The sequence below is a fragment of the Crocodylus porosus genome, unplaced genomic scaffold (genome assembly GCF_001723895.1).
Source record: "Crocodylus porosus isolate Cpor-Errol unplaced genomic scaffold, CroPor_comp1, whole genome shotgun sequence".
Taxonomy (NCBI): Eukaryota; Metazoa; Chordata; order Crocodylia; family Crocodylidae; genus Crocodylus; species Crocodylus porosus.
Window position 1 is genome coordinate 20,792,767 of NW_017728917.1, and position 25,621 is coordinate 20,818,387.

Below are 25,621 nucleotides of genomic sequence, written 5' to 3' on the forward strand. Positions count from 1 at the left end.
ACTTCCTGGCCTTTGGGCAGGGGGCTGGACTCGATGATCTCCCGAGGTCCCTTCCAGCCCTAATGTCTATGAAATCTATGAAATTTGGGGTACAGTTCCCCCCAAACCGCTGCACCAATATTCTTGAAACTTGGCAGGTTTCATAGTCTTAGCAGAGGCTACCATCCCTGCAAGTTTCATCCAAATCGGACAAGAAACAAAGTTGTAGATATTTAATTGATTTCCCCATTATACCCTATGGCTGGATCTCCAAGGCGGCTCTGAAGCTTCAGAGCCGCTTTGGCCAGATTGAGGCAGAAACCTGGTCTGGATCTCTGGATTGGATCATGGCCATCCGAACCAGCTGGATCTGAAGCTGGATCAGATCGCTGCCGACTTGCGCAGGCCTAGTGTTTATTCCCCCACTCCCACTGGGGGACTGTAGTTGAGGTCTGCCTTGCCCGGGTGTAGCAGCCCATCAGGCATTTGTCCCTCTCCCCACTCCAGCAGCAGGGGAGGGGACAAGGGGACATGGCCAGAACTGACTGCCATGGCACCAGCATTCACCTACCTTGCCACAGCTGCAGTGCTGGGGCTGTGGGCTGAGTTGGGCCAGTCTGCAGGTGCTGCTGAAGGTGGACACACAGGGGCCGGCCCAGGTTGTGGGGCTTGGGCAGCAAGCTGACTATGCAGTGGACTGCCCAGGCTGGCTCAGAGATGCCAGCAGACCCAAAGCCTAGCAGCCACCCACCACGGGGGCTTACAGCCCCTGCCGCACACCCTGTTCTGTGCAGTGCTTGCCTGCTGCAGCTACTGCAGCTACACCACAGGCTGTGCGCTGCCCAGGGCCAGTGGGGCTCTTCTGCTTCCCTCACCTCCAGCTGCTGCCACTGATGCCACATGGCTCTGGGTGGGCAGGTGGAAGTTTAGCCCTGTGGCTTCTGCCTAGTGCACAGAGCTCTGGTTCCAGCTCCAGCTGCTTTCCACCTGCTCCCCACCCCCACTCCCACCACAGGGACTGCTTGTCTGGCCAAGTGGGCAGAAGACAGGTAGAGCTGGAGCCAGAGCTCCAGGCGCTGGGCAGAAACCACCAGTCTAAAGCTTTCATTTGAATAGTCAGAAGAGAATATGTCTGAAGCTGTGCCATGAACAACCTCCCCTCTCAGAGGACCTTCTTGCTGATGACTGGCAGTTTATTATAGATTATATGTTGTTACCCCATACTAAATGTTGTTATTTCCCCAGGTTGTCAGTATACACGATGCTTCACAGGCAAATAAGAGGACTTCTCGGAGAATTTAACAACCTAAGATTAAAAAAACCATAACAAATAGCATCAGGACACCTGGATTATAATAAAAATATGTTCTTCCTTAGGATGTCATTTATGCATTTTGATACCTTGCTTTATTTTATGATTTAGTGTAGTTGCAATGAAATAGGAAAAGGAAATTTGAGAACAATCTAAAAAAGGTATCTTTTCCAATTTTTATACAGACACTAAAAGTAGAGTAGTGCAGCCATATGTGAAACACTATTAGCAATATATGAAACACTATTATTCTCACCTACAAGTAAATTCCTAACCTCATGGAAGTCTGTGTGGACTTCAGTATTGTCTTCAGTGGGGCTAGGATTGCTTACCACTTGAGCATGCTTGATTTGCTATTAGGAAGAATTTTGCTTTTACCTGATCACAGAAGTCATATTTTTGTGAAAAAAAGCTGAGATAAACACATAACTCACATTAATATTTATTCTCTTAACTTTAGGGGGAATGGATTGCATCAGGCTTGGTGAGACAATTATTGAGTATTCCAGTGATTTCAGATTCTTTATTACTACAAAACTAAGAAATCCACATTATTTGCCTGAACTAGCTACAAAAGTTTCTCTACTCAACTTTATGATAACTCCAGAGGGACTTGAAGACCAGTTGCTCGGTATTGTTGTTGCAAAGGAAAGGTGAGTGTTTGTTTATTGAAAACAACCAAATTAAATACTTTAAACTAGCAGCTTTAGAAACAAATAAAAGATACGTTTATATCAAAACCAAAATTGTTCTTTGTTCTAAGTGATCCTTACTAAGAGAATCTTGGGGCCCTGCTACATGTTCAAATTAAAGCTAGATAGAAACCAGATATAGAATTGTTACACATTTTTCAAGCACTAACTTTTGTAGCTGGTTGTCTCTTTTTTATAGCTCTTTCCATTTTTATGGTATGTGGCTGGTCTAAATTGCACAATTAACTGGTTAATTGTGTGATAATTACTATGCACTTGTGGCTGGTCTTACTTTGCACATGTGGTCAGTTTAAATTTAGTCAGTTTAATGCAGTTAACCGGTTAATTGCATTATATATGTAATGTGTAACCAGAGGCCTTGGTTTTTCAGTTGTCTTATCTGTTTGCAAGGGCCATCAGTATTTTTCAGATTCAGATGAGATTTGGAAAACTATACTGATATTTAACTTTACCACTGCATAACCATAATTATTGTTTTCGTATCTAGTCCATAACTTTGCACATGTAAACATGGATATTGGATTTTTAAATTATTTTGTTATTTTTAAATTATTGATGGTAACTCTGAAAATCTTTCCAGTTCTTATTTGTTGTCACATAGAAACAGATTTAATTGGATTTTCTGATGGTCCTGTCTTTTACAGATTGCCTGGTTAAACATGTTAGAGTCCACTTGTTAAAAATCTGACTACATTTAATGAACATTCCATATGATAAACACAGGCAGTACAATACTTGTGGAAATATTTACTCAGAAGCAAGAGTTATAGTACAAGAAAACCAATTTTAGCTGACATTTCCAGAAGTCTGAGTATAAAGTTTTAGACCATAAAACTAAAGCATAGGGTTTAAATTGTTACATGTTTAGGCATCCAAATAGATGATAAGCACTTAAAGCCATAAAGGATTTAGAGGACAAATTCTGTTATGATTACATAACTTTACTGAAGTTAGTAGAAATATACTAAATATAAGAAACAATTTTACCCCAAATGTCTAGTTTTGGCCTTAATATCTTGCTAAAATAGAGTGAATAATGGGAATTAGCTGTAATAGAATTTAAGTGATTGTCTCTAAACGGAAAAAAGTGAATGGAATACTATACAAAATCTCCAGAAGTAATTGGTTTCCGTAGCACTAATATAACATGATTAATGAGCTCTAATCTTGGCAAATATTAATTTTACAAACATAGGTTAACTATATACAGGTATCACAATGTGTAATACATAATGGATTAACTTGGGTATATGTTTTGTTTTATTAGACCAGAATTAGAAGAGGAAAGGAATGCTCTCATCCTTCAGTCTGCAGCCAATAATAAACAGCTAAAAGAAACTGAGAAAAAAATTTTAGAGACTTTACAAGTAGCAGAAGGGAATATACTAGAAGATGAGACTGCAATTATGGTCTTAGACTCTGCTAAAATAATGTCTAATGAAATCACTAAGAAGCAACAAGTAAGCGAAGTTAACCTTTGCTTTAAAATTAATAGAGTGATCCCAAAATTAATTGGATAATGTGCTGTGTAAAAACCTAAAGCTTTGCTTCCTAGCAGGAAGACTATGAATTAGAAGTGAAATAAAGAAAACACTGAATGTGAAATGGTAAGGTCAATTCATAAGACAAAACTATGGATCAATCCTGAAGTTCTTTCTCATGGCTTAATCCGTCCAGGCAAATAACTTTAAAAGGAGTTCTGCCTGGATAAGGATGGAGTAAAAAGTAATGACTTCAGAATTGGGCTCTATATTAAGATAAAGTAAGAATCTAAGTGTTAAACTAATAGAAGACAACATTTTAAAGGAGACAGTAATTACCAAGGCATCTGGATATGAAACTTCAAGCCAGAAACTTATAAGTTCTGATACTACAACTGCCTCAAACTCATCTCGTTGGTCACAGGTGAATCACACCTGTCTGTATGTTAATTTTCCAATAAGTAAAATGAAAATAATGATTCCACGGGATGTAGTAGAGGAGGCTGTGCACATTGAGAATAGCTATATATGCTAATTATAGCAGGTTATGTTGTTCCCCAGTTTTAGAGAAACCTTTTGGGAAGAAGAGACTCCTTGAGGTGCTATTTTTTAATTTTCTCTGAAATATCCTATTTGTGGAGAATTGTGCCCTGCAGTGAAAATAGCAGAGGGTTATCTCTAAACCTGAATATCGCCCAGCAAAGAAGGGGACAAGTCCATGCTTTCTCTCTTGCCTCTGCTTTTGGACATCACTTCACAGGGGTTCCACTGTGATGATAATCGGCACTACTTTATACAGGCATTTTGCCCTTCGGGAAAGGGGCCAAGGCATTTGCCACCTATAATAGTAATCTTTTCCCAGCCCCAGTCCTCCTAGCTCAACCCATTCCTTCTTCTCAACTATTGAGCTGAATTCCCGCACAAAATGCACACATCTAGGTTATGGATATAAAAATAACTGGGACAGGGGTGCACTGTTTTCTCCACACTCATCTTCACAGCCCTTGGTTTAGAGTATGTCAGCACAGGGATGTGGACTGGCAGAACTAACACCTGCTGTTATCTAGCACTTCATTTATTAGTACCTCGCTATTTTAAAGCTACAATATATACCTAATACTAAGAAACAAATAACTCTCAACTTTTACATTAAATGTATTCTTGTTTCTTTGTTTTCATATAATATTTTTATAAAAAGTGACTGTACTGTAGAATACTTACTGCTAGAATGATTGTTTTAAAATTTGAAATCCAGGCATATTTAAAGACATAATTGTTGTGTTTGATGTGTCTTATGCCAAGTGACTTTGTGGAAGTATCTTGATGAGTTTTGTCTTGGCTTTTCTGTCTTTGGCTCCACTTCGCTCCATGTAGTCTGTTACTGAAGTCAAGTTGCCCTTGTATGACCCACCTAAGGCTCACTCCAGGACTGAGGCATTAGATGACGAGCATATCTGAGCATGGAAAATGTACTGTACAGTGCACAATAAGCGCATGTTAATAATGGGTGTGTAGTAATAACTATTTCTGTACAAAGGGAAATATTAAAAGTTTTTGTTTTTTTTTTTTACTTACGTGTCATTTCTGTTTTAGGTTGCAGAGAAAACAGAAATTAAATTAGCAGAATCTCGAGAAGGCTATAGACCCATTGCAAAGCATTCATCGGTGCTCTTCTTCAGTATTGCAGACCTGGCTAACATTGATCCCATGTACCAGTACTCTCTCAGTTGGTTTGTTAACCTCTTTATCAACTCAATTCATGACAGGTAAATAAAATATTTCTGGGCAAAATCCCATATATTCCTTTCTCTTCTCACCAACAGGATTTAAATTGGGTTTTCTTCTTCTTCTTTGTATCGAAACATTTTCAGAAACATCCTCAAATTTTGGTGGTATGATTTTTTTTCTTCAAGTGGCTGCAGGTATATTTTTGTACAAGTAATTTAGTAAATGCAGGCTGCATTACAGGTGTGAAAAACAAAACAAAACAAAACAAAACAGTGCTTTACTTTCAGCTTAGCATGCCCCTACCCCTGGCCCAAGCATCCCAAATGGTTCCCTTGGTAATCATGTTTTTCAGAAAATAACACTCCTTATAGATATCTGTTGCAGTGTGCCTTGGAAGAGTCCAAGTCTGGTGTTGAATTAAAACTATGATGGAGTGGTAAGAGTTCTGGTACCCAAGTATGATAGTGATTTCAGTAAATCATTTTGGCTGGGCTTTCAGAAAAGACTTAGGGAGCTGGATGTCTAACTCATTTTGAATGTAATTGAATTCAGTTAGAGCTAGGTGCATAGTTTCCTTAAGGACAATTTCAGCCCTAGTCTATATCCTACCAAACCTTTTCAAAATTATTTTATTTTATTTTATTTGCTTCATTGATTCAATATAAACAGTCATGTTCTCTTTCACTTTCTTTTCTTTTAGTAACAAATCTAAAATTTTGGAGAAGCGCCTTCGTTACCTGAACGATCACTTCACATACAACTTGTATTGTAATGTGTGTCGCTCTTTGTTTGAGAAGGACAAGCTGCTGTTTTCCTTTTTACTCTGCTGTAACCTTCTCATGTAAGATTTATATTTTTTGGAATTTTTTCATAATACAAAACAATCATTTCTCTTCTACTGAAATAATGTGCAAATGGTGGAATACTTGTGCATGTGTTTTGATGAGTATATCTTTAAAGCCTCATCATGAAGTGAATGCTTTTGCTTCCCCCAAATATTTTATTAACTTCCTCCTATTGGGTCTTTATTGCCCTTTGCAAAGAGGTGGGATGATGCTGTGTAATAGGGTTGCAGTTATTTTTTTAAATAACAATTGCCATTATTTAAAAAATATTTCAGGTTAAAATTCTCCAAGGCAGTGGTTTCTCTTTTCAACAGCTTTGCTTGGCATATATCACAACTCCTTTCTTGTAAAACTTTTCTCTTCACCTCCCCTTTCTTTTCACTTTTGTGTCTTTGCCCATTTCTCAGCGACAAAGATGACAAAGTGCTGCTGATCCTACCACACAATGTGGTGTGTGTGTGTGTGTGTGTGTGTGTGTGTGGTGGCTGGCAGAGGAAAGAGAACCATAAATTATCTATTGCAGGGATTGTCAACCAGGGGTACATGTACCCCCAGGGGTACTTAGAAAAGTCGTAGGGGGTACGTGTGTGCGTGAGTGGGGACAGAGTGCAGGGATGGAGTGTGACCCAGGTGGAGTGCAGCAGCGGCGTCTCCCCTGGCACATTCTCGCACTTTGGCTCTTACCTGGGAGAGGGGAAGGGATCCACCAGATGCCGCTAGCCCCATGCTACACACCATGGCACCTCCCTGCCTCCCACCCCAGTTCACTCTTCTGATTGTCTGAGAGGCAGTCAGCCTGAGAACAGCAGTCTGCCCTCCTCCCCCCCCAATCCATACAGCGAGCCCCAGCCCCCTGCACTGCGGGTGCAGAGCTGCCTTGTGAGGGGGGCAGTTAGGGAGAGGGGTTGGGCTGCAGTGCTGTGTGGGCCCAGGGCCAGCCGGGAGAGGGTGCAGCTGTGGGAGACAGCAGCTGCACTGGGCATTCTGCTGTTACACCCTCCCCTTACTAAAAAGAAGCATTTCACATGGGAGGTGGGGGTTGAGCCCAGCATGTCTGGCAGCTCCAAGCCCGGCAGGAAGCCAAGATGTGCATTAACCCATGAGGGGCTGTCCCCGCCAGTGCAGCTCTGTGCCAGCCGGGGCAGGCCCCATGGCATTGGCCCCAGGGGGTGGGCAGGCAGCAGCAAAGGCTCAGTTCCTCAGCAGGGCTCCAGCTCAGCCACAGCGGCCCTTTGGCGTGCCCTGGAGAAGCTCCAGCTGGAGCACAGCATTGGTGGCCAGCAGCAGCTGTGCTCACCATGGGTGAGGAGCACAGCTTGGAGCAGGGAGGAGCTGCACTGTCTCACAGGGGCTGAGGCGCTCACTGACTTTCTTCCTCCTGCACTTGAGCGACTTCTTCCTTTGCCGCTGAGCCCTGCCTGTCCCTCATACCCGGGCTCACAATGCCTCTGCCAGAGGCCATAGGACTCTACCTAAGGCCTCCTGGTTGGGACTCTGTGAAGGCTTGAGACCTGCTTGTCAGGCTGCTGCTGCCACAGTCACATGTGAGCCCACCCGCATCCTGCTGAGTGGTGCCTATGCAGCTTGTAGAGGGGCGCTGCTGCCCTCGCCCCGCCCCCCCCCCAGCCCTGCTTCTGGGAGCAGTGTGATAGGTGGGCTCCTGGGACCCACTGTGGCAGGCAGGTTGGTGGTCACACAGCCCCTGTCAAACATGACACAGGGCACCATTCAGCCCTGTCTGACGTGTGCAGCCAGCCCTGCCTGGAGGCAACCAGGGGTGATGTAGTGTTATTACCCCAGCCCAGCCAGCAGTGGCGGCAGCTGGTTCCCCTTGAGCCATGAAAGCCCATGTGGCTGCCCTGTGCTGAGGGGGCTCTGTGTGCTCCCGCCAGTAACGTTAAAAATGGAAAAAATATAAAGGGGTATAGACAGAAAGGGTACAGTTGTTAAAAAAGGTTAAAAAACCCCTGCTCTATTGGAAATATTACAGTAGCATTTTTATGTATATGTTTCTGAAAAAAATTGGGAAGTTATTTAAGTTGCTTAACTGTAAACCATTTTAATATACAGCATTTGCCAACTTCTCAAACAAATGTGTCCATATCTCCTTCCACGTTGTCACCTTACAGACTCAACAACCTTCTTGAACTGATTTATAAAGCTACTATCTTCTCCTCTTCAAGTGTCTTCTAAAAGACCTGCTTTTGCCATAAAACCCAAAAGAAACCAGTCTATTATTGATGGGCAGAGTTGATTTTATTTATTTATTATTTCTCAATCATTTAAAGTAGGGGTGCTCAACCCCTGACCCACATGTCATCCGGGCCTCAGGGCTCCCCCAGGTCCAGAAATTGGCGGTGGGGGAGTGTTGGCACCACTCCCCTGCTGCCGGATTTCCAGATCTGTGGGGAGCCCTAGGCCCTGCATATTGGATGGGCACCTGATACCAGTGTGCAGGGCTAGGTAGGGGTGGCACCAGGCCCCAGAATCTACTACCAGTGTGGAAGATTGGGAAGGGGTGATACAAGGCCCCTGGGACCCAATCCCTGTGCATAGGGCAGCGAGGGTTGGTGTTGGGACTCAGGGCCTGATCCTGCCTTGCAAGGCTCAATCAGGCCCACAGGCCAATTCCAGGTCACTTATCTGGTCCGTGGGGCCAAAAGGTTGGGCACCACTGATTTAAGCATAAAAGGGAACTTGTACATGTGATTGTATGTTTGATCTTCCACTCTTAAATTGATCTTGAGCCAGGGATCTCAGGTGCTATTGTAATATAAATATTATTAGATAATAACGGAGCATAATTCTTTTAAAACAACTTTTATGTTATGGTATATCCATTTTTTTCGTATAACTGAGCATTATCTGGAATTACTTGTGAATGCAGGGCTAAGAAAGAAATAGAACTTCAAGAATTTATGTTCTTATTAACTGGAGGAGTGGGTCTCAAGAACAAATACAAGAACCCAGATCCATCGTGGCTACCAGATAAGAGCTGGGATGAACTGTGTCGTGCAAGTGAAATTCCAGCTTTTAGAGGACTGAGGTACCAATAAACATCCAGTGTGAAATTCTCTATAACTCATTTTGGTAAAAACAAGAAATATTTCTAAGTAATTTTGGACCCTAGAATACTAAAGTTATATTTATAACTGAACCACACAAAGTATGCCTCACCTTCAGAAGTCTGCATGCTGCTTGGCCTGGCCTGGCCTGGCCCACAGCAGAGCAGAGCAGTGCAGGGCACAGCCCTCCTGCCTCAAGCTTTTGGCAGCGTCCAGCAAGCCAGATAGGTTCAAACTGGTAAGCTGGATATGGCCTGCAGACCATATTTTGCCCACCCCTGCCCTAGGAATTTAGAGCCAGTGCACACAAATAGCATGACCTGCTTTGATTCTGGGGCATCTTTGAGGCTAGGGCCTGAAGCACTGTAGCTTACTTCATGGAGAAACGAACCCCATTTTCTGACAGAATGACCAAAAAGGTATTTCAGGAGGGATTGATCTTACATGCATTCTTTCTATTAAAGATAAAGATGAGCTTTAGTAGAAGGGTCAGGAAGGAGAGAGGGTTGTGATTTCAACTCATGATAGGCCCAGAATTTCTCCCTTTGCTTCCCCTGCAGAAAGGAAAATCTCTCTGAATTCTTTTGTTTGGGAGTGGGTTTTTCTGCCACATCTATCTGGAAGAATCAGGAGGTTCACTTTCCAAACCAAATTCATCTCCCAAGATCCAAGCAGACCTGGAGGAACTGTTGGTGGTCAGAACCAAGCAGAATAGAGGCTTTGTTCCTGCACAGCAGTGGGGGGAATGGGAGGAGAGGCACCTATGTTTCAGCACAGGGAAGGTCTAGTACAGGGGTGGACAATTATTTTCAGAGAAGGGTCGCCTACCCAGTTTTGGCAGGCCCAGTTTTGGCCCCATAGGTGGCCCTGCCCCTTGACAGGTGCCCCGCCCCCTGGTCACCATATTGGGACCAATGTCTCAATGTCTTGGGACCAATGTCCCAGGGCCAGCGCCAGTGGGGCCAAGAGCGAGGCGCAGGCTGGCAGGGGTCTGTGGAGCTGGGCTGGGCTGCACCAGCAGGGAGGTGGGAGCTGGCTTGGCTCCATAGAGCCCCTGACAGCTGGGACCCTGTGCTCCTGTCACCCTGCTCTGGGCCCCGCTGGCGCTGGCCTTGGGACACCGGTGTGAGCCCTGGGCTCCCACTGGCTCCCCACCTGCTCAGACCCAGTGCCCCCCAGCCCTGCGGTACAGGTGGGGGGCAGCACACAGTCCCGACCCCCCTGCTTGCTGGAAGAGAAGAAGCTGGTGCTGAGCATGGGGAAGAGTGGCCCCTTGCACACCCCATGGCTGATGCCCCACACTGCAGGCACTCGCAGCCCGCATGGGGCTGTCTGGAGCAGGTGCAGGCAGCCCCAGGCAGGCTGCGAGTAGCTGCAGTGCAGGGCACTGGCCATGGGGTGGGCGAGGGGCTGCTTTTCCCTGTGCTTAGCATCAGCTTGTAACCTGCCCCCACTGCCACTGAGTGCAGTGGAGTGGGGAAGGCAGCCCTTCCCCGCCCCATGCCCGGTGCCCCGCACTGCAGCCGCTCATAGCCTGCCTGGAGCTGCTGTGCCTGCTCCAGACAGGCCTGCACGGGCTGCAAATGCCTGCAGCACGGCGCGTCAGCCATGGGGTGGGCGAAGGGCCACTTTTCTCCATGCAGGGAAGGAGCCCGGGGGGAAGCAGCCCCTCCTCCGCCCCACAGCTGGTGCCCCGCACTGCAGGCACTCACAGCCTGTATGGGCTGTCCAGAGAGGGCACAGGCAGCCTCGCGCAGGCTGCAAGCAACTGCAACATGGGGCACCAGGCATGGGTGGGAGGGGCCGCTTCCCCTGCCCCGCGCTCCTTCCCTGCCTGGGGTCCCCCCCCAACTTACCTGAGCTTCCTGCGCTGGGGCAGGCACGTGCTCCCAGCCCAGAAGGGGCTGGGGCTTCTGGCTGGGGGGTGGGCCCAGGCAGCCCCACTGTTGTTGGAGCTTGCTGGGCTTTCCCTGGGACCTAATGCCCTTGGTTTCTGTCACTTTTGACAGGAACCAAGGGCAAAGTAATATTAATTTTCTACATTTTTTTTAGGAGCCTTGCGGGCCAGATAGAATGGCCTTGCAGGGTGCATCCTGCCCATGGCATATTTTGCCCACCCCTGGTCTAGTAAGTAGTAGAATGAGTAACCATGGGATTCATTGCAGATTGCTGGAAGGAATGAGAATATAGAATGAATTTTATTAATTACATTGCACATGATCTTCCAATTTAATTATCTTCAATCAGCATGAAAAACTAAACTCCAGCGTTTACAGTATTAGTCAGTACTTTTTCCTTTAGGAATCATGTTACTGAAAACATAAGTGAATGGCGAAAAATCTATGATGGCAAAGATCCACAAAACCTTCCTTTACCAAAACCAATGAACACGATGTTGAATGAGCTACAAAAGATGATCCTTATTCGGTGCCTCAGACCAGATAAGGTAAAAGGATATGCAAATGTGTTTGTAGATGATAACTTCACAACAATCAGTTTGTGCTGATTGTTATAACATCTAGTTTCTTTTTCAAGTGCTTGTCTGTACATAATGGCATTTCTCCAGTGCAAGTGTACTTTGTATATTTAAGATGGGTGAGAAGATTTTTGGCCCTCATAAGCACTTTGATCCTGTACCACAGGCATTGTCTGCTTCATCATCTGCTTCACTGCTACAGCATCACTCTTATACATTGCTCTTATACATACTAAGGCATAAGGGGCTCAGCCATCCCGTTCTAATGATTTATAGCTTCAGAGCCATGGTAAGGCCCATATTCTTGGCGGACTCAGCAGATTGTATTGTTATATAGATTTAAGGCATCTGGTGTTAGCAGGGATTTAGTGCATCTAATATAGTCTTTAGACATTCAGAAACATTACTTTTTTAAAATTTGTGTTAGGAAAATAAATTCTGGTAACTGGCCAAGCCAAGACCTTAAATAAAGTCTCTGAGTTTTAAGAACTGCCTTTCCTATGAAGTGGCTGTCTATCATTAATGATGGCCACAAGGGGTTTTGTTTGCCTCAGAAGAGGGTACAGAGTAAAAAATATTCTGTCTGTTGATCTCTTTCAAAAAAGGACTTAGTAGGTTTGCTTCAAACCTTTCCTTTGGACCATTCACTGAGGCCATTCTCAGCTCCAGGCAGGCAAAATTGTCAACAAGAATCTTCTTATCTAGCCTCCAGCCTAGTTTGCCTATGCATTAATCCGGCCCTGTCCAGCATGCAATGGAGAAGAGACATTTTTCATCTTTCCTTTTCTGAGGATGCTGGCTGGCCAGTTTTAACTCTGTTAAACTTGAGTTGTTTATAAGAACCTAAGAAGTACCATGCTAAATCAGAACAATGGTCCATCTAATTCAGTATCCTGTCTCTGACGGTGACAAAAGTGGGTGCTTTAGAGGCAGAGCATATGAGTAGAGTCTTTCTAGAGTTATTTGTCCGTTTCATACCCTCCTTGGAATCCACTGTCATTGATTGAGATGTTCCAAATGGTTCTGTTAGTCTACTGAGTGACCCTTCAGCTAGTTGTGTAGCTGGAATGGCAGTGTAATAGACTGTTTTAATTCAATGCAGAATTGTTACTTTTTCTTGACTCTGTCCTTGCCTGCCCCTTGTTGTGCAAACATTCTCCAGTGGACTCTTTGTATTGTGTCAGCATCACAGCTTGGCACAAGATAGCTGCAAGAATACCAGGGATTAGGTCCCAAGGATGTAGAAGAGCTGTACAGAGTAACTGCGCTACTCAGTTGCTGTATTATCCCTATCCAGCTCCTTGTTTTACATAATGATTTGAGAAACAACAAATAGGATGAAAGCAATTTTGCATACAACAAAAATTATATTTACTCTTTTAAACAGGTTAGTCTGGCCATAACAGTCTTTGTAACGGATAAACTGGGGAAGAAGTTTGTAGAGCCACCACCGTTTGATTTAACAAAAAGTTACTTGGATTCAAACTCAACAACCCCACTAATATTTGTGCTATCTCCAGGAGCGGATCCTATGTCCAGTAAGTATATGCTATGGAGTTTTTCATTTCCTAGCTCTACAAAACAGTGACAGAGAGGCAGACTATTAGAAATGTACAGCTTTTCAGATTAAAGGCCTGTTTCTCCCTTTTCTTGCACCTTGTGGGTTCATTTTTACCTTTGTAAATAGGTTTAGAATGTTGTTGGGTCAGGCTAGTTATATACTGTAACATTTGATGAATTATGAAAAAAACTTGCATCTAAATAATATACCATCATGTTGTACATAGTTTTCAACAAAATAGTTATTTAATTCCCTTCCCTGCCATCAAAGTTTAATTGACTCAATTGCTAAAAGATTGCACCTTTCATTCAAGGTCTTCTGAAATTTGCAAATGATAAAAGCATGGTTGGAAATAAGTTTCAAGCCATCTCACTGGGACAAGGACAAGGACCTATTGCTGCAAAAATGATTAAAGAAGGAATGGAAGAAGGGACCTGGGTTTGCTTGCAGAATTGTCATCTGGCTGTTTCCTGGTTGCCAGTGCTAGAGAAAATCTGTGACGAATTTAACAGTGAAACCTGTCATCCTTTTTTCAGACTTTGGCTCACCAGTTACCCATCTCCTAAGGCACGGTATCTGTTTAATATTGTGTAATAAACACTTCCACCAAAAAAAAATCACCATGCAGTTCTGGCTCAAGGAAGGAGCACATTTTTTAAAAATATACCCATCCTACTACAAGATTATTATGAAAAATAATAATTTTTCAAATTATATATAATCAAAATAGAATCAACAAATATTAGAATAAAATATATGTAGATTCTTTATTACAAAACAGTGAATTTTCTGCTTAATATTTATGTTTTGCACTCAAAAATATGGTTTTAATTTTGAATGGTCAAGAAAGTAAAGGTACAAGGTACTTAAAAGTGTATTTATGTTTTGCTTTATGTTCAGTTCCAGCATCTATATTTTGACTGTTTATTGCTTGGAACAAATCATGATGAAACAATGATATTTTATTTGCAGAAGAGTCATGTACATTACTTTATTTTAGTGAAAAAAGTGTCACTATTTTCACATTTAATTTTAAATTACAAAAAAACCCCGAACATATTTTTTATTCAAATCAATTATAAACTGATAAAGTTTTATCTCAGTGCTTTGCAAACATTTTAAGGCACTTCCTCTGCTTTGAGGAATTTATAGTCTAGGAACCTAATCCTGAAAACACGTTCTTATTAGGAAGGAGGAGAAAATGTGGAAGCATTCTCAGCTTTTTTATGTTGGCAAAAAGTGGTTTTGCTGTTAGGTCTACATCTACTGTAGCAGTCTTTATAGCCCTAGCTCATATAAGCAGAAGTTGTTTCAGCCAGAGTGTAGTCATGGTCTACAATACAAAAAAGAATAGTAAGGATGGCTTTTGGGTTTTTAATGTTTCAGGCAGTAATGTAAATCTGTTGAACATAAGTGACTGCATTGTCCCTTTGCATACAATCTGCACATTTTATTGCTCTCCATCAGTTTGCCACGTATTATCTAAGGCCTGAATTTGGCATTGTGCATTCAATTTTTAAGACTTTGAATATCAAGAACACGTTAAAAATACAAATACATCCCAGGGACATGTCATCTTTTGCTGGTTTTAATATATACATTTGACATAAGAGCTATATGCTGTAAGAGGCACAACAGAGAAGCACTAATCCTTACAAAGTAACAGTTTTCCACATTTACCTAATGCAGTGTTACTATTTGTTTCATCTAGTTTCCAGCTACCATTCTGCAGAATGGAGTAAAGATGACAAATGAGCCTCCTACTGGCCTCCGGTTAAACCTACTACAGTCGTATCTTTCTGATCCTATTTCTGATCCCAGTTTCTTCTCTGGCTGCCCTGAAAAGGAGTTGGTAATTTGCTTGCCTTTTACAATTTTTTAAATATGTTTTTTTATCAGCAAATGTACTTTATCACCAAATTAAAATCTAAAACATTCCTTAAAATTATGAACTCTTGTTCTGAGTGACAATAAATATCGAAAGCGAATGAAGACTCTCATGCAGCTAGAGGTCAAATAGGTGTTATTAAATTATCAAAGCTGGAAATCCCCATGCCAATTACCCTGTAGTAAAACAAAAACAGTAGGAAGTCCCTCAATGGAGGAAGGAACTCTCTGGGGCTCTACCAGTGTGAGATGTCCATAAAACAAAGTCTTTAGTCTCAGCCTTATAGGCTAGGGCCAGACATTCAAAAAGCCTGAGCCTGAATTGATTCAGCCTTTGAATTGATTCAACCTATGGTACCAACCATACAGACAATCCCTCCAGACTGAGAAAATCCAGGCACATGCCTGCAGTGGCTCAGGCTAGAAGCCAGGGGGAGCTAGAGCAGAGGGGGGCATGGCCAGGCCCTGGCAGGACTTCCTCATTAGGAAGATCTGCCTATAGGTCCCAGGCTTTTCCCTGCTGGCTGCACAAGGGGTGGGAGCAATGTCAGCCCCCAGACCCTTGCTAAAATTCTGAGGTAAGGTAGGGTATGCAGTGCATGCATCTGTTGGTACAGAGCTTTTCAATTTCCTTCCCTGCTTGTCAGACTGTCTGCAGCAAACTGACAGGGAAGCGAGGCAGCCCAGAGCTGATAAGAGTCTTTATTGCCCAATTAGCAAAACAATAGCCTCTCTCTCATTACTTCAAACTCTTCTTAAACAGTTTATGGGGGTATTAATTAGCTCCAAAAGCTCTGTTCTGTCTGCCTGCCTGTCCCTATGAAATTGGAGAGATGCACACACAGACACTTCTCAGCATTAGCTAAGATACGACATGCTTAGGGTCTGTGGGGCTGGGGTCCATGCTGTGGGAGATGGGAGGGGGGTGATTTCCTGCTTGAGCAGCAAGGAGGGTTAGGACAGGGGGGAGCCAGCAGACTCTTCCTACTGTTTTTTTACTCCACTCTGCTGGAACCTTATACAACACTAGCTAGCCTTCCACATGCTGGCTATGGTCCGTGCCGTGGGAGACGGGAGGAAGAGATCCCTGCTTAAGCAGCAAGTGGTGAGAGGGGAAGGGGAGGGGGGCATGGGGAAGCCAGCAGACCCTGCTGTGTCTGCAAGTCTGTGCAGAGGAGCTCTGCATAGGAAGCAGAGAGGAGGGATGAGCCCTGCTGTGGAGCAGAGAGCCCCGCCCAGCCCAGAGAGAATGCCAGGATGCTGGGGGTATCTGGTTTATTTTAAACCAGCAAGGGGTCTGGGACAGATATTGCATAAACTGGTTTGACCCAAATCAGTTAAACCTGGTCTAATGTAGTATCAGACTTATCTCAAACCGGTTTCAGTCATTTTCAAACTGATTTATGTGCATTGAACATTTGTTCTGTTACAGGTTTAAACCAGTTTCTGATCACTTAAACCAGTTTATGTGCAAAGTCTGTCCCTAGTCATAAGAATTATTGGTTATTGAACCACTCATTACAGCACACTGTCCACTGTTCCCAGCTTGTTATTTGTTGGGAATAAGTGCATAGTTAGTGCAAAGGACTCGTTTCCATGTAAAGCTACAGTAATTAAATGAAACGGAAAAAAACTACTAAATCACTTCTTTCCAAGCAAAACCCAGATAGACAAACACCATTCTTGAGCCATACCTATTAAACATACAGAAGTGGAGATAGGGGGAGGAGGGACTATTGTGCTGTTCTAAGACAGGGGAACCCCTTCCTTAATCCCAGTTGGCAATCAGCTGAATTCAAGGGTAGGTTTGAGCTATCACATCACCAGTATCTTAACCTAATCTTGTTCCCATAAAAACACAGGATAATCATTGCTGAGTTAATGATCATTGGAAAGATGTTCTCATTAGCAGAGTGCAATGTTATCAACTGTTACTAGTTAATAAAGAAAGGTCCCATCCTGCAGACTCTTGCTTCTGAATATAGTACTATTGGACTCAGTGAAACCAACCGACACTGAAGGATTAGCCTCTAGCACATTAAATATTAAGTACATCTGTTATACAGTCTTATACTAAGGTTTCAAAAATATCAAGTGATATTCAAATTCCAGTGCTTTTATCTTACACTCACTATTTGGTAATTTACTGTGTTTGCTTACCAGCCATCTGCCTAAACTGAAGATCATGTGCAGCTTAGACCAATAATCATTTTTATTTTGTTTTCTTTTATTTTCTTAAAGATATGGGAAAAATTGCTATTCGGGGTTTGCTTTTTTCATGCTCTGGTTCAGGAAAGAAGGAAATTTGGGCCTCTTGGTTGGAATATCCCCTATGGATTTAATGAATCAGATTTGCGAATCAGTATCAGACAGCTGCAGGTAAAGTAATGTATAGCATAATAGAAGCTGTGTTATATGCTCATACAGTTGTAGGCAGATTTCCACAGCTATAATTCATGTTTCTGTGGGTGCTGAGACAGAGATAAATAATGAAGACTGTTGTTATATTTATGAAAATATTAAGTCATTCATGAGATTAAGAGAAATCTGAAAGTGTTCACAAAGCTAATTTGAATACATAACAATGGAATTAAATCTGTTTGCTAAAAGAGGAATCACTTTCTAGTGGGTAACATCACTCTAGGGAAAGCTGTTTGAGGGTTGGTCACTGGTCTTAACTATCAGAAGAAGTTTTGAGACACAGAAGATGGTCAAAGAATTCCTGTCCAAGTAAGTTCAGGGGTCATGTCAGTATGTGACCAACTAACCTACTAAGAGTTTAGGGAAGTAATTACAAATGTTGAAACTGAGTAATTGGAAAAGCTTTAAAAAGAGTGTCACCAGGACTTTTTTGTTCCAGTACAAACATAGACATACCTGGTCTTAGGATAAATGCAGAGTCTTCCTAGCCCAAGAAACATCACAAGGGAACTGGCAACAAAAAGACACATGGCTCGGTAGGAAAAGTAGGCTGAGGAAGTATTCTAATATTAGAAAAGCCTTAGTCTGTCTGTCCCTAATGCTTTATTCGCACTCTGATTGACTGTCTGAAACAATCAATCAGAGTGTGAGCATTCAGACATGACAGTGGTGGCAGAGCGGGGGGGGGGGGGGGGGGGGGGGGATGCTGCCCTGCAGCCTGAGGTGACAGCAGCAACAGACTGGGGGGGAGGCAGCTCTGTCCCAAAGTGGTGGGCAGAGGGAGAGTGGGCGCAGCCCTGGTCCTGGCCCTGGCCTGGCCCGAAGTGGCAGAGGGGAGCGGACCTGAACCCAGACTCGGCCCCCCACCCAAAGTGACAGGTGGGAGAGAGCTGGGAAGCAGTTCCAGCCCTGGCCAGTGTGAGGTGGACACAGGCTTCTGTCCACGCCTGTCATTCTTGATGGGCAATTTGCTAGCTTTAGGGTGGTATGAAATCTCTTAGATTTGCCTGTATTTTCTGTTTCAGTTATTCATAAATGAGTATAACCAGGTGCCATTTGAAGCTATATCTTATCTAACGGGTGAATGTAACTATGGAGGTCGAGTGACGGACGATTGGGACAGACGTTTACTACTGACTATGCTAGATGATTTTTATAATCCAGATATAATTGAAAATCCACACTACAGCTTTTCTCCCAGCGGGAACTACCACGCGCCACCAAAAGGAACCTATGAGGACTATCTTGAATTTATTAAGGTATCGTATTTTCTTTGAATACTGGAAGCTCAAGAAGTTTGGTCAATTTAGATTACTTACTGGTGGAAAAAACTTTCAGTGATGTATATTATCTTTCATTTGTTCAGATTTTACACAAAAATTTCCTCTTTGTGAATGTAAGAAATCAATGCTATTTAGTACTTTTATACTATCTTTCCTCCAAGGATCTCAGACTGCCTTACTAAACAATGATTAATCTTCACAATATCTATACATGACTGAACTGCAGTAACTTCCAAGGTAGAGCACAAGAGATAAGCTACTGCTATTTTGTATAGCAAGTGAAGAATGCCACATCTAATTAGTGTCAAGGGAATTTAGACCAAACAAATTAGTTTAAGGGTTAACAGGCCTGCTCATACAAAAAAAATGCAAATGGATCTTCAGTGATATTGAACACCATATGCCATGACCGTAATGTCTCTAAGAAGTATTTGTGTAGCACTGCAGCATTAGATATTTTATAAGAGGTCATTCTTCCAAGTACTGACCCACTCAGTCTCTCACTGGCTTGTGAAATCTGACAGTACCAGAGCACAAAGGGATCAATGTGAAATATTAGGTGGTTTCATTCAGAACATCTGCTAAGAATGCAGCTGGTGTCTTGGGCTGGGGACAAGGATTCATTTTATGGGCATAGGAATTGTTCCTAGGATGGGTGACTTCAGAAACATGGGAAGAAAAACACTTTAAACAGATCCTAATGGTCATGGCAGTTGTAATTTTTTCTTGTTACTTTTATGTTGGATTTGGAATAGCAGAAGTAGAAGCAAAGTCTGCAAAAGCTGAAACCAATACATAAGTAAGCAGCCCTCAGGGGTCAGGCTTCTCAATAGCGTTTTTTTAACATTTTTTTCCTTAGCTGGGTGTCCTTTACCCCTAAATGCTGGGTTCCCTTGTAGGTTTTTTCATGATCTAAGACAGTGGTTCTTAACCAGTAGACTGCAGCTATGCCATAGCCATACTGCAAGGGGGATACTTGGAGAAGTCAGACCACCCCATTCCTCCAGCCCAAATTTTCCTGTGGCACAAGCCAATACTGGGCTGAGATGCTACATTGCACCATGTGCAATAACCCTCAAATGAGAAGCAGTATAGTTATCTTAGTGCAGCCCTGCATGCACGCTTATTAGCCCAAGTGCAGCTCTGCACTAATACAGCTATATCGCTCCTAACTGGAAGAGCATGTGCAGAGCTAGCTTGGGTAACAGCAAGGCGTGGCCCTGCACTGATGTGTTACCACACTAAGCTGTCCGCACTACGCTACTTCAGATTCTGCTCGCCTCCTTTCAGTTCTAGAGTTGCATAAATTTCTGTGGGGATGTTGAGGTGGCTCACAGGATCAGAAAGAGTGAGAACTGCTGATCTAAGGATCTGTAGGATTTGAAGCTCCACACTTGTTGCAGTCCAGTGTGCACAGTTCCTTGAGGTGGTCAGCAGTTAGCTAAGGATGGCAATGAGATGAGAATCTCTTGACAGTGGCTTTCTGCTGTAACCCAGGCGGTACTCCAAGAGGTACCCCCTCTCCAATTGAAGGGATCAAAGCAGGTGCACAAGTGCTATGGGAGGTGTAGGGACTCTCCTCCCTCTATAGAGCAGAGTCAGACCACCAATGGGGACTTAACCATATACCTTTTAATACTGGGAATATAACAGGCATAAATCAGAGGGTATAGTGGACACTACAATGCCCCAAGGGGGCAGGATTCAACAAAGGTTAGACACTTACAATCATTAAAAAACGTGGTTAACAAAATATAAAACACAAACAGCAGACCGAATAATACCAGTTGGTGAAATATAAAAAGGCACAAAATCGAAAATGTCAAATGACAAGGAAATATAGGGCCTTGGTACCTAGAGGGGGAGAAGAACAATGGCCCCTTTCCACTGCAAGAAGATCTGCTTTTTGTTATCTCACTCACCCCAAGTCATCTTAGCTAGGACTTGAACCCAGATCTCCCATGTGGTAGGCAGGAACAATGCCACACACCCACCACTGGAGGCACTGTTTCAGCCTGCTTGTGGTCTTGACCTCCCTGGAGCCCCAGCCTCACGTCAAGCTGCCTGGCCTCTGATTGGATGAACTGGAAGCAGAGCTGGGAACCCCTCAGGTCGCTGCTCAGATCCTGACTGGAGTAGGGGAGCCTCTCCTGCTGGCTGCAGCCTCTCATAGGGGATCCTGGAGCCCAGTGGGGAGCCTCTTCTGCTGGCTGCATGCCGCGCTGCTGAGGGTCCCACTGCTACCTGCAGGTCCTGCTCTTTCAAGCTCTTCCGGGGCACTGCTCCTGCCCAGTTGGCTCAGCTCTTGCAAGATCTGTGATGCTCCTTCCTTGTTGTCCCTCACTGGTCTCTTCCCTGAGTCAGCCCATGGTGCCCCTTTTAGCCCTCTCCAGGTGACCCAAGGGGCCAGTTGGGTCACGGGGGGAGGGGGGGGAGTCTCTGGGGCCTGATTGGTGCAGAATGGGAATCCCAAGTCCTCCAATCATCTTTTACCCCTTCAAAACTCCTGGGCCAAATCATTACCAGATTGGTGAGGAAAGGGAATCCCAAGTCCTCCAATCATCTTTTGCCCCTGGGCCAGGTCACTGCCAGCCAGCCCGTCACACTGCATTTGTAAGTGCTGTAAGAACTGCTGTTCTATAGCCAGTATTACTGTGTGAAGTTGTTCTGTAAAGGCCTGATTCAACTCATACTGGAGTTTGTGATAGCTTTTTCAGTAACATCAATAAGTTTTGGCTCAGACCTGTAATGAACTGTTTTATCTAATGAGGATGTGTACTTCTTTAATGTGTTTTGTTGTAGAATCTTCCATTTAATCAACAGCCAGAGGTGTTTGGATTGCATGAAAATGTGGATATTTCAAAGGACCTCCAGCAAACAAAACTCCTCTTTGAGTCTCTGATATTAACACAAGGAGGAAGCACACAGGGAGGCTCTACTGGCAGCAGCGACAGTACTTTGTATGAAATAGCTGACGATGTTCTCAGCAAGGTAGTGTAAAAAGCCATTAAAGTTTTCTGCTAATTCACCCCTACAGATATTCTCTCTGCGACCTGGCCAACTTCATGGCCCTCCCGAGGATTTTGATTTGCATGGTGGACAGGTGGTTGTGTTGCCTCAAATGCTGCCTTCACCTCTTGTGTAGATGGCAGAAGTCCAGTCTGTTTGTGCTTGAAAGCATCCATCCAAAGAAAACTGCAACTGCCCAACATGGAAAAGCTTCCTCAGTAACAACATAGATTGTTGAGAAAATCTATAGCCTCTCTCTGTTGACTTCACACAGTACATTTTTTAAGGTGCTGGTTATTAGTTTTGATGCCCAAGTGACACCTCTACACTTCAGGGTGGCATGTCTGAGCCTGGATTGCTACACTGACACCCCCCCCCCACACACACACACACGCACCTATTTCATTCACATGTTCCAAACCCAGAAGCATGCATGTCCCGAAGATGCTCTGGGTATCTATCATGCTATTCTCAAGTATGCCATTGGTTGAGGTCTTGAGAGCAGCTGCAGATGAGTGTCCTGCAGGAGCAATGCGTAAGGGGTGCACGCAAGCACATGTGCACTCCCTGAGAGTGGCGGTGCACCCCTTACAAAAAGGCACCTGTGAGCAGTTGCCACTCGCCACCCCATTGACCCCACTGACACTGCTGGCAGCATCTTCAGGCAGTCAGCGATCCCTGGTGGCTGCTCTCAGCACTGCTGGTGGCGTCTGTGTGTGTGGTCATCAACCCCTGGTTGGTGCTTGTCACCTCTGCCTTCACCACCACCAGCAGTGCTGGAGGTGTCTGCGGGAGCTCCCGCTTACTGCTGCTGCACTCCTGCCATAGCCGTGCCTCCAGCTGCCAGGGGCACGCATTATTTGTGGTGTCCTGTGATGTCTTTACCAGCATAGTTCTGGGTTTGTAGTGTGCTAGTATGACTGACTGGGGAGAGCTCAGAATGGTCCTTACTGGGAATACATGGTCATCACAGTGATGACATTTCCTAAAAGTTCTAGGCTCAAGATACCTACAAGACTTTCTCACTAAGACTAGGAGCATCCCTTATGGCTCCTGAATAATGGAACGTCAACTCTAGGTGAAGCTCATAGGTACAGAGGATCTCTTTTGGGGTCTGGCTTCAGATTGTGGCACAATTTCTTTCTCTCTCTCACTCTTGCTCACCCCTCCCCACCCACCTTCCTTCCCCAATAAGAATTACCCCAATATGTGACATTTAACTTATTTGGGCTACAAGAACTCTCAAAGCTCTCACACCAGCTATGTAGGAGTGTAAAAGAGAGTAGTTACAATCAACTGATCGTCTTGTTTGCTTTCATAATTCAGGAAAGGGTCAGATACCATAGTGCTGAGCCTGGTGTAATAATTTGGAAGAGACCAGTGTTTTTCTTAATAGAACATGTATTTATTGTAGTAAGATCCTCTCTTTTTCAACTCACCTCCTAGCTATCCCTCTTGTGCTAAATCTGTGATCCCTGTGTGTCATTTTGCTCTGGGAATAACACTGTGGAAAGTATTAGACCATTCAGTACAGAATAAAAGTGCAAAACATACCAGGCTGGGAAGAGGCTGCAAGTAGACTAGAAGAGGTGTCATTGAACAGCAGAAAACAGGAGGACTTGAAATCAGTGCAGTTAACCTGGGAAGTCAGTTCAGTATTACGGAACCACTGTACAACCATTAAATACTTACTGATAATTGTACCTGATGCTAAAGATTTTAAAGGTCATTTTTAAAATGACATTTTTAATTGCAATATCAGAGATATGTATTGATCAGCTAGTCATTAAAGGGTGGTACAGAATATCTTTTCCTGTGGTGGTGATCTAGTTGTTATGAGCTTGTTTGCTTTGATTATGAGTTAAAAACAATTATAAGTCATAATTTATCTGCACTTGTCAAAGTATATTTAACTATGTTGACATTTACAGCTTCCAAATGATTTTGACATTGAGGCTTCACTACTAAAGTATCCTGTGAGATATAAAGAAAGTATGAACACTGTGCTGGTGCAAGAAATGGAGAGATTTAACAAGTAAGGAATTGTGTTAGTTAATTCAAACACATCTCTAATCATTCCCATAAGAGGAAAGTCCCACAGTGTGTCCGGTGCGGACTTTCACCTCTTGATGTGAGAGCATGTTTTCTTTGTTCCAGTTATAATTCCCTGGTATCTACAATCCAAGTACTTTCCCCCCATTTGGAAAGGCAGACCATAGGGTGATTTATGGTTGAAGACCTAATGGGCAGATGAATTGATTGGGAAGGTGTGTCATGTAGATGACCGAAGGAGAGGATTTGGAAAGGGGAATTGGAGGATGTGCATATGTACTTGTAAACTTATGCATCGTTTGCTTTTCTTCATTTCTATTTTTACCTTCCTATTTTCATTGCTTTCACCTGTTCTCTTCCATCTCTTTGATTCTGTGCTTGTTGTCTTCCCCTCTCCCACTTCTATTCTTTATTATTTTTTCACCTCCTCCCATCTGTTTTCAACACTTTCTTTTTCCCTTCCCTGGATGCCCCTTCTTCCTGCCTTTTTACTCTTTTTCATTCCTTCAAATCACTAGTCTAGACTCCTTCCTTTCCCCAACTCCTAATGTTCTCTCCCATTACTATTGTTCTCCCTTTACCACTGCCCCCAATGCATTTTTAGGATTATTGTTTTACTGTACTTCCAGAGTGTAGACAGTATGAACCAAGAAAATGTGTGAAACAGAATACCTCATTAGATTTTAGAAGTATTGTAGCAGAAATATTTTATTTCACATATAGAGAAACACATGAATGCAGGCCAGGCCCTACGAGGAGAGAGTAGGGCACCTGGACCTCTTCAGCCTCCACAAGAGAAGGTTGAGAGGCGACCTTGTGGCTGCCTATAAATTCATCAAGGGGGGGGCAGAAGGAAATTGGTGAGGCTCTACTCACCAAGGCGCCCTGGGGAGGTGTCACAAAAAATAATGGCCATAAGCTAGCAGAGAGCGGATTTACACTGGACATTAGGAGGAACTTCTTCACCATTAGAGTGACCGAAATCTGGAATGGGCTTCCAAGGGAGGTGGTGCTCTCCCCTACCCTGGGGGTCTTCAAGAGGAAGTTGGATGAGCATCTGGCTGCGGTCATCTGAACCCAGCACTTTTTCCTGTCTGTGCAGGGGGTCGGACTCGATGATCTATGGAGGTCCCTTCCGACCCTAAAATCTATGAATCTATGACTCTGTCATTGAACCATTATCTCCTCATAAGCATCCACTGCATGGTACTACCATTTTTTGCAAAGGTCTGCATCTTCCTGGGGCATTGGGGCTGAACAAAAGCTTTCCCAAAGATTTGGGAATTTCAGGCACCTGCAAGCTTCAGCTCTGGATCATAATTTTCTTTTATGTTGGGGATTTTAAAACACAGGTTGTGTTTTGCTCTCTCAACTCTTTGTAATCAAAGATAAATTTTCATCTGACCTTTCTTCCAGACATTTCTTAACACGTTGCCGATTGTAATGCATTAAGTCTCTTGATGTTGGAAAGTCAGATGGAGAAACTTAGACATTACTGTAAATTAAAGTGATTTCTTCCTGGTGGCAGACCAAGACAATGCTAGGATCTGAAGTAGAGCTCAGGTCTCTTGATTGTCGTGTTCTTCAATTGATATGCATTAGGTGTCTCCTAATGTACATGGAAAAAAAGATGTAATAGGCAACAGTATGAACACAATCTCTACCTCTGCAAATTTTGCAGGTTGTTGATGAGCTGGGATCCTGGTTTTCTCTGATTTAAAAAAAACAAAAACCCCACAAATTCTCTGATAAAAATTGCAAATTCTGATAGAACCTCCGAAATCTGCGATTAAATTAATGGTACTATAT

The 25,621-nt window shown here is 43.5% G+C and overlaps 1 protein-coding gene across 1 annotated transcript in view; it reads left to right on the plus strand.

Moving 5' to 3' along the window:
* The window catches only part of DNAH12 (dynein axonemal heavy chain 12), a 147,941-nt gene that overhangs the window by 112,474 nt on the left and 9,846 nt on the right, over positions 1-25,621 (plus strand). The window contains exons 57-69 of the mRNA XM_019536893.1: positions 1,752-1,944; positions 3,272-3,464; positions 5,079-5,251; positions 5,914-6,054; positions 8,946-9,104; positions 11,425-11,569; positions 12,987-13,137; positions 13,474-13,727; positions 14,872-15,012; positions 17,289-17,426; positions 18,494-18,727; positions 21,554-21,742; positions 23,692-23,795. Of these exons, the coding sequence (XP_019392438.1) occupies positions 1,752-1,944; positions 3,272-3,464; positions 5,079-5,251; positions 5,914-6,054; positions 8,946-9,104; positions 11,425-11,569; positions 12,987-13,137; positions 13,474-13,727; positions 14,872-15,012; positions 17,289-17,426; positions 18,494-18,727; positions 21,554-21,742; positions 23,692-23,795 (2,215 nt within the window). The remainder of the gene's footprint in view (positions 1-1,751; positions 1,945-3,271; positions 3,465-5,078; positions 5,252-5,913; positions 6,055-8,945; positions 9,105-11,424; positions 11,570-12,986; positions 13,138-13,473; positions 13,728-14,871; positions 15,013-17,288; positions 17,427-18,493; positions 18,728-21,553; positions 21,743-23,691; positions 23,796-25,621) is intronic.